The sequence below is a fragment of the Martes martes genome, assembly GCF_963455335.1.
Source record: "Martes martes genome assembly, chromosome: 1".
Lineage (NCBI taxonomy): Eukaryota > Metazoa > Chordata > Mammalia > Carnivora > Mustelidae > Martes > Martes martes.
This window is the reverse complement of record NC_137888.1, coordinates 94,681,729-94,699,043: the sequence shown is the minus strand read 5'-3', so window position 1 is coordinate 94,699,043 and position 17,315 is coordinate 94,681,729. Positions and strand designations below refer to the sequence as shown.

The 17,315-nt window shown below is 43.5% G+C and overlaps 1 protein-coding gene across 1 annotated transcript in view; it reads right to left on the bottom strand.

Moving 5' to 3' along the window:
* FNDC3B (fibronectin type III domain containing 3B) overlaps window positions 1-17,315 on the bottom strand; it is a 344,111-nt gene that overhangs the window by 256,536 nt on the left and 70,260 nt on the right. The window contains exon 2 of the mRNA XM_080808436.1: window positions 12,763-12,901. Coding sequence (XP_080664562.1) covers window positions 12,763-12,873 — 111 coding nt within the window. The 5' untranslated portion in view covers window positions 12,874-12,901. The remainder of the gene's footprint in view (window positions 1-12,762; window positions 12,902-17,315) is intronic.

Below are 17,315 nucleotides of genomic sequence, written 5' to 3'. Positions count from 1 at the left end.
TGACATCAGTGCAGTATAATGAGCCAAGTTTAAACTCCATCTGGGACAAATAACGTCCAGGCACACTGTGACTTCTTTTGTTTATATACACTGACTAAATATGTCTTGGTGGTAAATGAACTAACTCTTAAGATTTATTTCCCAAGGCCTCCAAAACAATATTCTGCACCCCTGAAGCAACTCCCAGCCTCCAGTTCTCTTTCCAAGGCTATGCGTAAGTGATTTTTAACAGAACACATGATTTTGAAACATATAATTAACATCTTGAGGAGAGACAAAGTCCAAACAGCCCTTCATCAATCTCAAACAAAGAAAAGAGGAACTGGCTAGCCAATGGGTGTGGTATCATTGCTCAGGGTACAAACCCTGCAGGCCACTTAATTCTGTATTCCCCCTGAGAACAAGAAGCTAGCAGAGGTGAGAGATTTACGAAACGCTTCCGTAGCCAAGTGGGCCATTTTCTTTCTCTTTTAAGGATAAACTTAGGGTGTTTTTTTCTTGTCATTCTGGCATTACTTAAGAGACATAGTTATAAATTCAGCATGAAAAACAAACAAGCTAATAGGTTCAAGTCTTACAATAAATTTTTAGATTTCTTCAGACACAAAAACTGTGCCTCCAGGGTGATGTAATTTTTGAATGAAAATGAAAGGCGGGGTTTGGGAGGAAAGGAAGGCTGACCAAAAGGTCATCTCCTAGCTCCGGGGGACAAGGAACCGGGCTACTCTGTCTGGGTCCAAAGCTGCTGACCCCAGCAGGAACCACTCCCCCTGCGGCTAATCTCAGGGAAAGAACCACTGGCCTAAGGAAAGGGAGGAGCTCTAGTGACCCAGACCTCAGATGACCTAACTCCCAACTCCTCCTTCCAACTCAACTCTTGCCTCCAGGCCCCAGACACCACCACCAGCACCTGGTTGGCAATTTTCAGAAGCTGCAGATCCAGAATGATGACTATCACCCTCCAGAACCAATGCGAAGATCATAGAACAGGAAGAGTCTTCGCAATGAACTTTCATAATTTACTATCAGGCAAAACCCAGTCCCCAAAATCTCTCCCAACTGTTTTACCTGAACGAGACAATGAGCCATGCCCAACCCAAGCAGCCCAACCCAAGCAACCCTTACCCTTCCGGGAAGGTTCTAAATGGACTCAAATCCCAGTCCTGTGATTTGCCAGCTGGAAGTACTTAACCCTTCTCGCCTTCTCATTCTGTCTGTAAAAATGATCACCACCTTATGGGGTGTATGATTACTAGATGAAATGATGTATATAAGTGCTTAGCACCATTCCCAGCACCTCATAAGCCCTCAAACAGTTATTATTCACTCCCTCCACCACAGAGGGAACAAAGAAATCAAAATATCAAATAGAAGCCATTCTTTCCACCAACTCAACTTACTGCCCACAAATAACCACTCGACTAAAAGCGGAGACCGAAAGCCTGCTGGCGATCAGCAAGCTTACAGAGTAACATTTAGGCATGGGTGGTTCAGTGGTAGAATTCTCGCCTGCCAGAGTAACATTTAGGTCTGAGGTAAATGCCAAAAACTCAGACACTTGGAATTCTTTCAATGTCAAACATCTGACCTTTAATGAATCTTCTACATTGTTACGGCCCTGAAATCTCTGGAAGAGGCAAACCTTACAGAATCTTTTATCCTTGGTGTTAGAAAAAGGGTTAGGAAATGAGCCGCTGCCTCCCTCCAAAGAAACAGCACACACCTGGTGTGAGAGGCCTATCTTCAAGTCTCCTTAAGGGAGGCTCTTTAAAATTCCAAGGCCCCTTGAAGAAACATGACGTGCAGGGGACATCGATAAAAAATGGGAAAACTTTTCAGTGCCTGACCCTCAGAAAACCACTTGATAAACAAGAAAATGGAGACTCTCGAGAAGGAAACTGGATGTGAACACCCATCTATTAAAGGATAATGTCCTCTATCACCCAACTGCACCCTCCATGGACTCCATAGTACCGGTCTTTAAAACAGGTACTATTCACAGACAAGGTGTATATAAGCCCAAGGTCTGATTTCCCATCACAACCCCTAAAAGAAAAATATGGATGCTATTCCTTCGCAATTCATATTATATTCCTGTTTTATATATTACTTTTATTTTCCATCATGACTAAAGTCACCCAGTTATAAATAGACATTTTTTTCAGGATGCTTTTTATATGGACTTTTTCCAAGGTAATGAGAAGACAGGCCTCAAACAGACCCATTCTGACAATACAAAACAAAAATTAAAAATGGCAAAGTCAGAAAAGATGTATGAGGTGCACAACTCTGGACAATTCAGCTACCAAACCACATCGCCAACTGAAGCACACACTTCAGGGTGTCAAGGTTTCCTTATCACATGAACTAGGACAATCCAATACAAAGACCGAAGAAACTTCTATCTGAAGTAGTAATATGTTTCAGTCAGTGCTGCATTTTTTTTTTTACTACTTAGAAAACATATGGACATTTTAACAACACCTCTTAAAAGTTAAGTCATGTAACATAAACGGGTAACAAGCACAAGCCCATTTCTCTCAAAATCTCAGGTTTGGCGCACACGATTTAATTTCCATTTCTTGAAAATAATGGGAATGGAACCTTGATGACTTTCTAGCTGACCTGCCCCCAAAGCTAGACCAGTCTGCTCCAACTCCGTGCTAACTGCCCAGTTATTTGCAAAGCAGAAATCCCCAGCGATGTAATTTTCTAAATGCAAGCTGTCCATTTTATCCAAATAAATGCACACCTACTCTACCCCAAGGAGTAAGGAATGAGCAATAAAGAGTGGATCTAGGAGAGGCAGGGCCAAATATTCTAATTAATGATCATACTAAACACACCTGCTGCCTATTAAACACAGTCCCTCTCAGCAATGATCTGATCTGATGGTATCCTATTAAGAAAAAAGGCCCAGGGCTGAGAAGCAACACAGACGGCGGAATGAACACTAAAGGGGCACGCACGTGACTTCTGGTTGTTTTTTTTTTTCCTGGAGGCCCACTATAGCTTAGCTTCAATTTATTCTAAAGGTAGGGGTAGCTGGAAAATTACTAAGAGGCACCTGGTTCTGACCAATCCCAATTTAAATGGGGAAATAAATGCAGTCTGAAGGCAGCTAAACCCAGAATTATCTCCACACATGGGGGTATAGCTCAGTGGTAGAGCATCTGACTGCAGAATTATCTCCACACAATACTGTGTGGCTTCAGCAGCTGGCTCCTCTGCCCGCGGTTTATTTTTCACATAGGGCTTTGGAACTTAAAGATTCATGGTACTAATTTTATGCTGCTTGCTCACTATTGTCTTGTTTGGAGCGGAACATATATCATTTCTATATGATCCTATTTTTAAAATCAATCATTTGAAGAAGAAAAAAGAAAAGTCTGCCAACATGAAAACAATTATATGCAAACATATGTCTTAACACATGTAGATGGAGAATATCCCATCTCTTCTTCCTCTGTGTGTCTATGTATTATTTTTACTGCGCTATGAGATACAGCCATGGCTGTCGCATCACATTGAACATGACAAGTACACATTACCAGAAGAAAACAGACCGGAAAGCCATCATATTTAACCTTATCCAAAGAGAAAGTTAACACAGAAACGGTATGGAATGCCTCTTCGAGGTAATACCAGAAGAGTCTGCTTTTTAAAAAATTCTCTTTCAATAAGCACTTAAGGAAGTCTCAATTCTAGGAGCCTCTGAAACAATATGCATCGCTGCCCTTGGAATGCTGATAGCTTGCATCTCTGTTTAATGTCCCTAACTAGTCTGTAAACAGTAAAATCAAGGCACCCTCTCGTTCCTTCTGCCCTTCCTATGCTTTACTGAGTGCTCAGTGTGGCACTGATCGGGGCTCAGACTCTGTTCATTAAAAAGCAGAGGCCAAAAAAGGACAACACATGGGTCCTAACTTGTAAGACGTGTAACTGAAACCCTCCCACTAAACCAGATGAACCAGACACCATGCCAGTTCATTTCACAAGTCAGGAGGAAAAAAAAACTAAGAGGCTTGGGGCACCTGGGTGGCTCAGTGGGTTCAAGCCTCTGCCTTCGGCTCAGGTCATGATCCCAGGGTTCGGGGATTGAGCCCCATATCGGGCTCTCTGCTCAGTGGGGAGCCTGCTCTCTCCTATCTCTCTGCCTGCCTCTCTGCCTGCTTGTGATCTCTGTCAAATAAATAAAATCTTAAAAAAAAAAAAAAAAACTAAGAGGCTTAAAATCACTTCCTGAGTATGACACACAAACAACCGTGCCTGAAAAATCAAGCATTTTTGCTCTATTTGAAACACAAGATGCGTGAGCACACAGTGCAATCTCAAAGGTAAAAATGTTAATTTCCAGGCTTAACCTCGGACAAGCACAGACGGCAGGCAATGCAGAAACGGAGTGAAGGGGACAGAGTGGGGACTGAGGAGGACAGTCTCCGGCTGGAGTGGGCGGCTGCCACTTTCTGCCAAGTGGGAAGACCAGCCCAGTGTTATTACAGAAAGATCCAGAATTTTAGGTAAATCTTCCAATTTTTAAGTACTGGCACCTAATTATTATTTTTTAATAATTACATCAATTACAAAGAGACGGGGTGGAGGAGAGGGCCCGTCTGACAAATATAGCCAACGGTCAGTTTTCGAGCCCTGGTTCGGATGAATTAGATTTGTTTATTTCATCCATCCATCAACCATTCCAAAGGACCGACCAGATGCTACCTCCAATGCCAGGCATCGCGTGAAGAGGAGACACAGTTCCTGTTATGGAGTTTACAGGGCAACAGCCGAATGCTGCTGTAAGCTGAAAACAATCATGATGTCAGAACCATTGCAGAGTTTAAAATTGCCGTTCTCTTGCAGTGCAACTTTGCCACACCAGTGTTTTTCCTTAATCCTCTCCTTTTTTGAAGGCGGCTCCATTTCTACTATTTGAAGGCTACGGACTGCAGTTTGTCTCGTATTATTACTGCCTTTGGCTAATTCAATTCTGAAGTGTCTCTCAACCCAGACAGCTCAGAGCTGTCATAATTACATGTCGTACGGGGTAATTATTGTGGGTGCCACATATAACAACACCCTCTGATAATACGGCATCAACATTTTCCTTTACGAGACCGAGATTACACAGAGGCTATGACTTTCCAGAAGCCTTTGTAGTGAGCGGAATTGGCAGACCTAAGGCAGAGAGGATCGTAAAAATCAGACCACAGACCTGGATAAAACTCACACCTTTTTAAAGCAGGCCCTCAGAAGCAGGGGCGGCTGCGTGTGCTTCTGGAAAGTAGCTCGGTGCTGGGGAGGGGGTTGGTGCTCACGGTCAGCATCACTGTGGGATCACTAATGCTGAGGAACAGACAGCAAGGGGTGGACAGCCATACTGGATGCATCAGAAGACCAAAAAGTGTCACTAACAAGGACACGGACTAGCCACAGCTGCAGAGAAGAGATGGCAGAATGTGCAGATATGGTTGGCTTGGGTCCCACTAACATAAGCTCTCCGTGGAGTACACCAGCCCTACAGAGCAATGTCCCTACACGGAAAAGAAACGGATGACAGGACGTGGAAGATGAGTAACAGTCCTAGACTTCACTTCGAGTGAGTTCTCCTAGCCCAGTCTGTTTTCCTGTCTGCCTGGTCCACTCCCTGATCCCACCCCTCCTCGGTGCTCCCAGGGCACGGGCATCTTCTGCAATCCAAGCACTTCTCCTATGGCTCTACATGTGTGTAAATACATGTAGACCATTCTATTTTGGTGGACCATGCTTTGCTCCAACCTGATCGCTCATTCCTTTAGGGCAAGAACAGGGTCTAATTCATCTTTGTGTTGCCAGCACCTAATACAGCGCGAGCACAGGAGACATTCGACAAACACTTATTGAAAGGAACAAAACTATTACTCAGTCCAAGTTCAGTCGTAAATCCTGCCCTCTCACTCCTCCTTTCGATCCCAAAGCTCAAAGAAAAGGAGACAGCAGCATCTGGACACCTGAGGCCTTCATAAGTGTGAGTGGTAGACGGAACACGGACGGCAGTCTGCAGTGACCATTTTCTTTCAACACCTACACAAGCTGTACTCTCCTCATACATCTGGATGCTGAAGAGTCTGCCGAAAGACCAAGGTTCCCCATGCCGAGTTCCCCAAAACAACGCTTGACCAACCTAACTCTTTCCATTTTCAACTCAAGCCCCAGCCTCTGGATCCTGTCATAAAAGGTGCTGTTATATAATGTGGCTCAGCAGTAAGAGCTACAGCCTCTATTTTAACTGCTCTCGTTTGAGTATCTTTCTTCCTCCCGAGCAAAGTCCCCGAGAACTGCTCATTCATTCGCCTACGCTATACTGACTGTGGACCACTTTCTGGGTCTCCCTGACACGGTGGCGATCCAGATATTTACAGAGTAAACCTGCGTGGTGAGAGGACCTGAACTACCAAATGCAAGGAGGGAGCCATCAAGGAAAAGTTATTAAAAAGACATCAAGCAGAACAGAAAAGGTCACCGGATTTGGAGGAGAAGCACATCTGATGTAGAAGACACGCCAATGACGAGCACCGTCGGAACGTGGAACATTTTAACATGTTTAATGTGCCATCTGGAAATGCGTACTCAGAAGAATGCTCCAGGAAATCTCTGGCTGTGTGCTCCTTCCAGGGGAAACAAAGGCTTTCGCAAAGAAGAAACAAAAGAGGGAAGAAATTGGCTGAAGAAAATGACAGGCTGCATGCTGATCAAAAGGCAAAGACAAAGTCAAGAGAACTGTGGACACGGATGAGGTATCTTACTTAAACCTTCCGTCTTTCAGGGCAAGCCCACGTGTGCCCATGTCATCCCAAGCCACTGGGAGAATCGAGTTTTTTATTTACATTAAGGAGATCCACTTCCTGAAGAAGAGGCAGTATGAATACTCATTAGCCATTAATATCCTGCAAGCTTAAAAGGAAAAAAAAAATTTAAGAAATACGACAAAGGGAACATTTGCTAGTTGCCCTCTAAGAATGAAAGGACAAAGAGGCATCTAAATCTATCCCCACCCTCTCTGACCCCCTAATGAACACATACAGGAGAAGATAGAAAGAGGCATACATACCACCCTCCTGTAGGTTCTAAGTATCACAGATTAAATTAGCAAATCAGTACAGTCTGTGTTAACACTTCTGCTCTTAACCTTATGTTTTCCTTATTTAAACATGGGTGAGCGCTGTAATTCTTCTTCAGAGATTATTAAAGTACTAAACCAATAGAGGAGTGCCTGGATGGCTCAGTCGGTTAACTGTCTGACACGTGATTTCAGCTCGGGTCATGATCTTGGGGTTGTGGGATCGAGCCCTGCATCAGGCTCCCTGCTGAGTGGGGAATCTATTTGAGTCTCTCTCCCTCTGCCCCCTCCCTGACACTTGTGTGCTCACGCTCTTTCTCTCTCTCAAATAACTTATCTTCAAAAAAAAAAAAAAAAGAATAAAACAAAATACTAGGCCAATAGAAAAAGCTGGAAATTGGTGATGCTTACACTCTCATGCTTCAAACAAGCGGTTACATTTCTAAACCTCTAAAACCAAAGACAGTTAAATTTATATATCATAGGTTCTGGAAATGCAGGCACCAATATTCTGATTACTGATGGGCATTTGCCATAATTTATATATGGCCATACACAAAAACTCAGGTCAGGAAACCTGACAAGAAATAGTATGTTGTCGAACATATTTAGGGAAGCAAACTTAACTTAGCTACGCTGATCTATTTAGAGGCAGAAGAAATTATAGTGAGAGGAACAGGGATACTTTATTTAGAAAACAGTGGTTCAAAATAAAACTGTTCTATTTCACTTCTAGGTAGAGATCCAAGAGAAATGAAGATTTACATGCACACAAAAATTTGCACACAAATGTTCACAACAGCATTATTCCTAATAGCCAAGGAGTGAAAAGGACCCAAATGCCCATCAACTGATGAATGAAGAAACAAAACATAATATATTCATGTGCTGGAGTAATACTTGCCAGTGAACAAGGTAGAGTGTACTAACACATGCTATGACAAACCTCTCAAAGAAGCGAGAAGCAAAAGACCGCATGTTGCACGTTTTCATTTATGCAAAATGTCCGGAATGGGCAAATTACTTACAGAGAGGAAGGAGATTAGCGGTTGCCTAGGAATACGGGGAAGAAAGGACTGGGAGGTGACCACACCAGGGTTTCTTTTTATCATGATGAGAAGGTTCTAAAATTGTGACTATGCTTGCACAATGCTGTAAATACAGCAAATTCCACTGTGTACCTTAAATAAGTGAATTACAGGGCGTGTAGATGATAGGTCAAAAATGCTGTTCAACAAGCAAAAACTGTTAGGTTGCTTCTGTCCACACTGTGTGTTTACTCCTGTTCTTGTTCATTCAGTTCATAATATATTTTTTAAAATCTTCATTTGTGATGAGGAGGGCTTTTCATTTTAAAGAAAGAATCATCCTTTTCCTGCTACCTCTATAAAATGACAAACCAACGTTTCCAAACTTAACATGACTCTGCAATCAAATGCTCTACCCCTGAGCTATACCCCCTCTGCATAACAAGAATTAACAGTGTCTCGTTTGGCGGGCTATCTCGGCAAGAACGCACACTAACGGAATCCAGAAACCATCACGACAAAACTCAGGAGGCGGCGGCCTGTGGGGACCAGGGAGCTTTCTCATAACTGCGGTGGTTCTTTTACATATACGGAAATGTTTACAATGTGCTCTGCACAGCTGCAAAGTATTAAGAATGCTGTAAACACACACAAGGTAAGCTTCGCCATATTTGCTTCTAACACGAAGCAAATATGGCACAGCCCCGTGGCCGGTGGGCAGCTCTTCCTGACAGTCTCATTTGGGAGGTGACTAAATGCTGCCTGCCCCTCCCTTCAAATGTCACCCCCAAGTCTGCCAGATAGCGTCCGCCATGCCAACTTGAAGTCAACCCTGTGTCTCCAGAAGGTCCTGGTTGAGACGAAAAGGTAATGCCTCAGAGGGACGGCACAGGGAAGCATCAGAAAACACTAGCAGAGCTTCCCACGCCAACAGTGCTCTCACAAACATGCTGGGCGTTTCTAAAACCCAGCCAGCTTCCTGCAACAAGCGTGGCCAGCACCAGCCCCACAAAGGGACACAGCACCAGAAAGGCAAAGATTCTCTTTACACCCAGGGGAAAGTGGCATTATGAGAGGAAGCACAGTGGCTGTACTGGGCAGATGAAGCAGATTTTCTGCAAAAAAGGCTAAAACTACAAAGAAGATTGTGCTAGGCTTGAATGTATCGAGCCCAACTGCAGAGCTAAGAGAAGGCTGGCTATTAAGAGACACAAGCAGGGGAAGCTGGCTGCTTCAGTCGGTAGAGCATGTTACTCTTGATCTCGGTGTTTTAAGTTCAAGCTCTGCGTTGGGTTTAGAGATCAGTTCAAAATAAAAATAAAAACGAGATGCAAGCCTTGTGAACTGGGAGGAAATGGAAGAGAAAGGACCAAGAGATCCAATTCTAAGCTTTATATTTTGTTATATTATGAAGACAATAAAATCTCTAGGTTATGCTCAGAAAAATTTTAAAAATTAAAAAAAAAAAACCCATAAAACATTAGTAGAGATCGTATTCTCTGGTGTGTCCCGTGTCCTGATCCTTTGACACAGATCTCCTGAGCATCACACCAAACAGGCTATTAGGAGCAAGCAGCAAATACCAACAGGTGTCTTAGGCAAGCACCCAACACTCAGGCAGTCCCAGACTTTTGGATCCTGACCTTTGGTCCCTGTTCTTTTTGCTGACCTCCTCTCTCCTTACCTCCTCTCTGGTATTTTTCCATTGTTTTTGGTTCTGCTTGCTCCTGAGGTCTGTCTTCACCTTGTGCCTTAGCCCAGGTTCCACGCACAGGCCCTGAAGATTCTACTCTAACTAGGCCAAAGCTAAATGTTACGGCCCAAAGGAAAGAGCAGAGGCTTCAAGAAAGGAGGGAGACACAGATGGGAGACTCTGGGGGCAGAAAGAGGAAGAAAGATGTCAGGCACAAAGGCCACTGCCTAGACTGAGCCACAGTGACACAGAGGTAACCTCAAGGCATGATAAATCTTGGGTTGATCCTGCAAGGAGGGAGATTTCACACACTCTGCCCACTTAACAAGCATGTCCCATTAAAAGAAACTCAGGGTTCATGCCAATCAACAGCTTGGCCCATATAACCTGTAAATGTTAATGCTGTGAGCACAACCATACCTGCTAATTAGAAAGCCTAAAACATTTCGTTCCAAAGATAATTTTTAGAGTAAATATAGCCCCAGTTTGAGAAAGCTTGATATTTGACAGTGCAGAAAAAAAATGAATTAGATTTTCCCATTCCTGGCTTTACAGATACAATAAAAACGTGATCTTAGTAATCCAAATTATTAAGCAGCTTCTCCTCAGAGCTGAGGTAGATGTACAGAGCAGTGAAATGCCGCATGGCCTGAGGATGTCAATACTCTTTTCTCAGGCTTTGGTCATTTCTAGGTGCAAGAAAGTTTATGTGTGAAGAAAGAATTCAAAAATTCCGTAACTAAGGATTTGGTGTGTTAGAGATCATAAACTACAAAAGGGTGTTCTGTGCAAACTGAACTATAGCACTGAGGAACAAATCACCAAAACACAAAAATGGCGCACAGTGACGTGGACACGTGGCCTCGGGTCTCCAAATACCTACGCGAACGGGAATTAGGTGACTGAGCGGAGTCCCACGATGCCTCCCAAGTTAAGTCACATCTGAATATCTTGGTTTTTTCAGCCTTTTAATTAGTGAAAAGGGAGACCAGACACCTAAAATGATCCCTTGTACTTTGGAAACCCTCCCGTGAGCAGAGCATGGGGAGCACGATGAAGAGGGCAAGGGCTACACCTGGAGGGCTGACAGGCCTCCGCCCTGCACTGCGATGTTATTCCAGGTGTTATAGGGCAGCTCTGAGCGGGGCACTGACATGACGTGGGTGTTTTTCAAGTTTCTCTCTCTTGCACATGTGCAAGCAGGGGAAAGGGCAGACGGAGAGGGAGAAAGAATCTCAAGCAGACTCCACGGTGAGCACAGAGCCTCACACCAGGCTCAATCTCACGACCCTGAGATCATGACCTGAGCTGAAATCAAGAGTCGGTCACTCAACTGACTGAGCCACCCAGGCACCCCTGATGTGGGTGTTTTGGGAAACTCTCTCAAACGACTGCTGTGTGGCAAATACTTTCTGCTGGGGCAAAAGGGAAAGCAGAGAGGCCAGTGAGAAGGAATGCCCTACCCCGGTGAGAGATGCCGGCTTGGAGTCCAGTGGCGGTAGCAGCAATGAAGTAGATGTGGCAAATTATGGTTTCAGCACATGTTCCTGAGATGAAGCCAACAGGCCTTGCTGAGAGGCTTGGGAGAAGAGGACGAGAGATGCAAGTGAAGACTCCGGGCTTGAAGAGCCACAGGGCAAAGGAAGATGAGGCTCTACTTAAAGAACACCTACTGTCAGGGAGGCAGACAGGAAGTGGTAACTCCACAGGGATGTGGAGTCAAGAGAGAGGATCTTGTTGTGCTGGGGAGTTGTTTGTGGGTTTGAGGTAAAAGATACTACAGGATGTCTGGTGGAAATGATCCAGCACAGAGAGAGAGAGAGAGAGAGAGAGAGAGAGAGAGAGACTGAGTCAGGAAGGGAAGTGCTTGTATCAGTGGTGAGAAGAGGTGAAGTTCATCCAACCAACAAACATTTACTGAACACCCATTAGATATTCTTTGTTCTTGAAAGGTTTACGGTCTAAAGCACAGTAAAGTAATATAAATAAATTAGGCAGCAAAGTAAGATCCAATAGAGGCAAAGTATGAATGGACTGTGATGGATAAAGGCTGTTCACGTACTATAACAGATTCAGATGGGGGGGCGTGGCAAGCACATACGGACATTAAAGGAACGGCTGATTAACTTATCTGAGTTACTGATCAAGTCTGGGCAAACATTTTTCACACAATTGTTCCCAATCCTACTTTTCCTAAGACAAAGACTTTTTTTACTTTCATGCTCCTGAAGAACTGTGCAAAGACAAAAGGGTATTTATTTAGTAGAAGACTGAGCAAACCCTATTTTCTCAGTCACTAAAAAAAATCATATCAGAACAGTTCATCTAATGATTTTTTTAAAGTTTTATTTTCCATTTAAATTTCTTCCCAAGTGCTACATGAATGAGTCTGCAATATCTTTACTATTTGGCGATATTCAGTAATACTGACAGAGAATAAGTACCGTCACTTTCTGGGAAGCAGACTCTCCACTTGGAACTCTCCACTTGGTCCGCTCTAGGAGCTGGGGTGGGTTCGCGTGGACCTGTGCATCTTGCCGAGGTCACCTCCCCACCACCACCATGTGAGATCAAAACCTGACTCACCCTCAGAGTGTCTTGCTCTGGCCATCCAGGCCAACCAGTCAAGCACAACACAGGACCTGAATAAACAGACATTTTCTTCCAAAGACTAGTACATATTTTCAAAATGATTCATTTAAAAATCAGACATTTTTCTGATGCTTCAGCAGCAATACCAACTGAATGAGGTAAGATTTGCTGTTATCAAAAGCCATAATCGGATATTCTTAAAAATCATTACTACTTCCACAGCAAAAACACTTACCTCTGGAACTATTAATGTTCACAATCACAGACCTTTACATCTCAAACCAGAACAAGGACCGGGTTAATGGTTTCCACTTAGACAGTTGGGACTTAAATTTCCCTCTTACTACACCAACCTGCTGAGCCGCGTCTCCATTCACCAAGTGAGGCATCATGGCTACCTCTCCATTCAGCAATGGTGGCAGTTCCAGAGGGATTTGGTCGGTCATCATCATTGTGACGTACATTCATGGAGAATTTCCCTCAACCGGCTTCCTGCAAGAGAACCACCATTTTTTAAAAAGGACCCAGGACCTCGAAAAGTCACCTAGAACAACATCAGCAATTTAAGTGCACCATCAGGAAGTCAGCTGAAAGTCAAATCATTCTAATCCTATAGTGCGGTGTTATTGTGCCAGGCCCCAAGGAGGGGTAGAGCCAAAGCAAGAAAATGGCTGGAACTAGGAGACCACCAACCTGAGTCTCCAAGCAGCCCTGTGAACATAACCTCCCAGACCCAGACTTTGTCGTTTAGTTATAAATTTTTTAAATATATGAGTAATTGTAACTACCCTACCCCAGGGATCTTTCTGGGGCTAAAATGAGACAATACTGTGAGAAGGTCAAGTGTCAAACAAAAACTGGTGGTATCATTATCTTTAATTACAGAAAATAAGGCCAAAGAGGATGACCTACAAAAACAGGTGTTCCTTTTCATTAGGATCAAAATTCTGTTCGTAAGCAGTTAATCCAAGCAAGTTAACAAAGCTTACACTGCAATTGTTGCAATTTCTGACCCTGCCACTAATTTGGTAATTAATCAGGTTCTAATTATCTCTCTCCTGTCATTTCCTTGAATTGACTTTAACATGCTATGCATTTATGTCTTCATCACTGTGCAGATCTTGAACTCCCCTATATCTCAGACAGAACCCATGGCACCTTGTGCAGAGTAGGGCTGAAAAGCAAACCACCTTGCTTCCATGGAAAAAATGATTTTCATGCAAGTATTCAAGACAGCACAAAGCCACTGTCATTCCAAAATGGTACCTGCTACCAAAAACTACCTTTCCAATTCAACAGTGGGAAAATAACAACAAATTCCTATTTAAAATTGTAACTTGCTGGGGTGCCTGGGTGCCCAGTCGGTTAAGTCTGCCTTCAGCTCAGATCGTGATCCCTGGGTCCTGAGATCAAACCCCACCTTCGGCTTCCTGCTCAGCAGAGAGTCTGCTTCTCTCTCTCTCCCTCTGCCCCTCCCCACCACTCATTCTTCCTGTCTCTCTCAAATAAATAAAGAAAATCTTTTAAAAAATAAAAATAAAGTTATAACTTGTTCTTTAAGAAGTACTTACATATCCTTCACTTATGCCTAAAAAATTATGGCATAAGAAGTTTAATATCATGTGCAAAGAAGAGAAAACAAAGACACACATTTTAAATCTGTTCAGGAACAAACGGACATGCACATTTATCACTTATAATGAAGTCCCTCCAAATATCAAATCAAGGATATCTGATCAATGAATCCTTTAATCCAAGTCACAACTGGGAACCCCCAATGTCCAAATCAGGCAAAACAGTAGGGTAAATCCTTTAACAATTATCTCAAAGTTGTCTCAGGTGTGACAGAAATAGAGTATTTTTCTCATTCTTAAACCCCTCCATTCTGAACATTAAATATACTTCCCTCTCCTGCAATCCCACCCAAAAGAAACTCCTTCCCTGGAAGTATCAAATGATGTATAAAAGCCACCCAAGAGACTGTAAACTTTTTTATTTTAAAAAGGTAAAATTTTATACTGTTCATTATAACCCCATTCAGAGAAACTAATTATTTCAAGCACCAAACAACGAAGTCTTGTCCCAACTAGGGAAGCACATTCTATAATAACAGGTCTTATAATTCAGCGTTAATAGTACCATCCTGCTGTTTTTATGAGGCAATTACTCAGTTCCTAAGCAAATAAAAGTACGAAACCCAAAGCCCAATAGTTTATCCTGATGAAGGAAACAGATTCTTGCACAATAAAATTAACTAAGATAATTCCATTGACACGATCATGACATCACTGTTTGATTGAGTAGGTCGAATGAGGGAGAACTGATGTCTATTTCAATTGTATTTCTAATATATTTAATCCTCCCAGTGCATAAGGATAGGACAGCTACTTTCCTCAGACTGCCGGTATTACACAGGCTTGCTTCTTAAGTGGAATGTTTTATTTCATGTTTCTTCCAAATTGCAGGCTGGATAAACAGGACAGTCATTTACATCAGGGGTCTGAGTATGTAAAACCTCGGGGTGAAGCAGCTCTCTCTCCCACCTTTTCCTCGCTCCTCCCCAGGAGAGTCCCAAGGCACTGTGCTGGGGAGGTCCTGGTGCGGGGATTATGGCTCCCTCTTCTCCCCCTCCCCCCAGAGAGGGGCCAAAGCCCTTTGCCACAGGAGCAGTCCCAGCCTTCATCTCACAGACAAACCCAAGGACGGAATCTGTCCCTCTTTTCTCTTCCCAAGAGGGGCAGCTGGAGCAAATCGACTTCAGGGACTTGTCCCTAGGTCCTTTCAGCCCCTACTCTAGGTCCTTCCATTAGGCCAGAGAATGTTATATAATGAATGGGGAGGGGGTAGTGCAAAGGACTGAGGTCCTCAGTCAGGACCTGCTTTGGGCTGTGGGCTCCTCTCCACATGGTCCAACCCAGCTGCCTGATTTTTCAGTACTGGGGTTTGAGACTCAAATCCCATCAACCTGCTTCTCATTGTCTCTTGTTTCTGCAGGTACTGGGAAGCAGAAGATAGCTGTAATCTGAAACCAAATTCAGGCATTCCTGGTCCCCTGTCCTTAATACAAGAATATCTCAAGGCCAACATTGTATCTAACAGTGACAATTCCAATTTAAGAAAACTTCTGGTTGGTGCCAAGTTAACCCATGGCACTTGCTATTAATAGGAACATTCTTAACCACAGATGTCAGGTCCAAATTATGGAGTTAAACTCCAGGCACTGCAACTGTGGGATAAGGGGCTAGACCTGAGGCCTAAAAGGTCCTATAGATGGAGAATGGGAGAGTAGGGGACCCACACAGAGTTACAAAAACACCCAACGAAACCAAGTCCACTGGGGAAAAGAGATAATTATAATTGTATTTGCTTTTGAAAACTGTACAGGCAACTTTGGGTAATGCAGCCATTCTATAAAGAAAAAAGATGCCTGAATCCTTTTTTCCCCCCTACTACAAGGGATTATCTACCTCGCTGATGACTGTCTACCTCGCGGATGTATAGTGATTATTTCAGATTACTGGGAGGGGGGCTGGGAAGGGGGAAGGGAGGACACAGGGAACTGGGGAACTGAACTTGAAAGAAAGTCAACTATGTGACAATCACTCGGACAGCCATCAGTGTGAATTTATAAACACCCCACACTCCTAATGCCTAAACTCAACCACAGTTAATCATGGAGGAAACTGAAGAATGAATAAAGGGAACAAAAGCCACCATGAGGCCGGGCAGAGAGCCTTGCTTCTCCATAACCAAAGCTGCTGATCCTCTTGTCCCTAGGCCACTGGCTTGCTAAAATCCAAGGCCTGTTTTTCTAATCCCTAAGAGTTTTATCAGAGGTAAACCAAACTTTATCCCCAGTGGAGTATCAGGTAAAAGATTCATCTGAGAAACAAACTGAGGGTTTGGGACGGGGGTGTGGGGGGTTTGGGTGAGCCTGGTGGTGGGTATTATAGAAGGCACATACTGCATAGAGTACTGGGTGTGGTGCATAAACAAAGAATTTTGGAACACTGAAAAAAATAAAATTAAATAAAATTAAAAAAAAAAAAGATTCATCTAGGTGGGGAGGTACTTGCAGCCAGCAGTATTTAAATTCCCATTTCTAGGCTCTCTGCCCATACATACACAATAGTTTCACTTGACTGGAATGCAAGAGATATAATGAAAAAAGTCAGTAAGTTATCTCTAAGCAAGATAATGCCCAGCTATTTAGCAAGGCAATGGCCTGCCAAGTTGTCCCTTAAAATGATCGTGGAACACATGAAATACAAACAATTTAGCGTCAGAGATGAAGCAGTAAGTGTGGAAGCCTTATTATCCAGTTAACCTTAAGGAACAAAACTTACTTTATCTGTAATGACTGTGGACAGGAATGACACATTCCCCTCTTTAAAGCGCAGGCTGGCCGTACCTTGACTTCTTAGGGATGTGGGGTTATTGTTCCCAACGATACTGTGTTTAGTCACAGGTGATGTGTTAAGGAGTTACTGAGGCATTCTGACCTTACACATCCGGAGAAATTCACCCCTACTTCAAGATCCTATGGGTAATTGTTGGTTTTCTCCTCTTTCTCATGAGGCAATACTGCGAGCCACACACCAAACCCCCTCGCATTTCAGCACCATATCCTAAACTTGCTGTCTTACATCTTCCTTGGGCTAAGAAACCAGAGGGCTAGTCATGTACATACGTAAGGGGAAGGGTCCTTGTGGGGTCACTGAAGCTCCCAGATGTGTCTTCAACCATCTTCCTTGATCATTTGCTGATTATCAGCTCTAAGGGAAGCTGAATGGTCAGATGGGTAACCTCCAGAAAACTGAGCTATGCCTGTTTTTTCTTAGAGTCAGAAAGTCTCGGGAGAAACCACCCTGACAAAACACTTATTTTCCGGAGCTCCTGGGTGGCT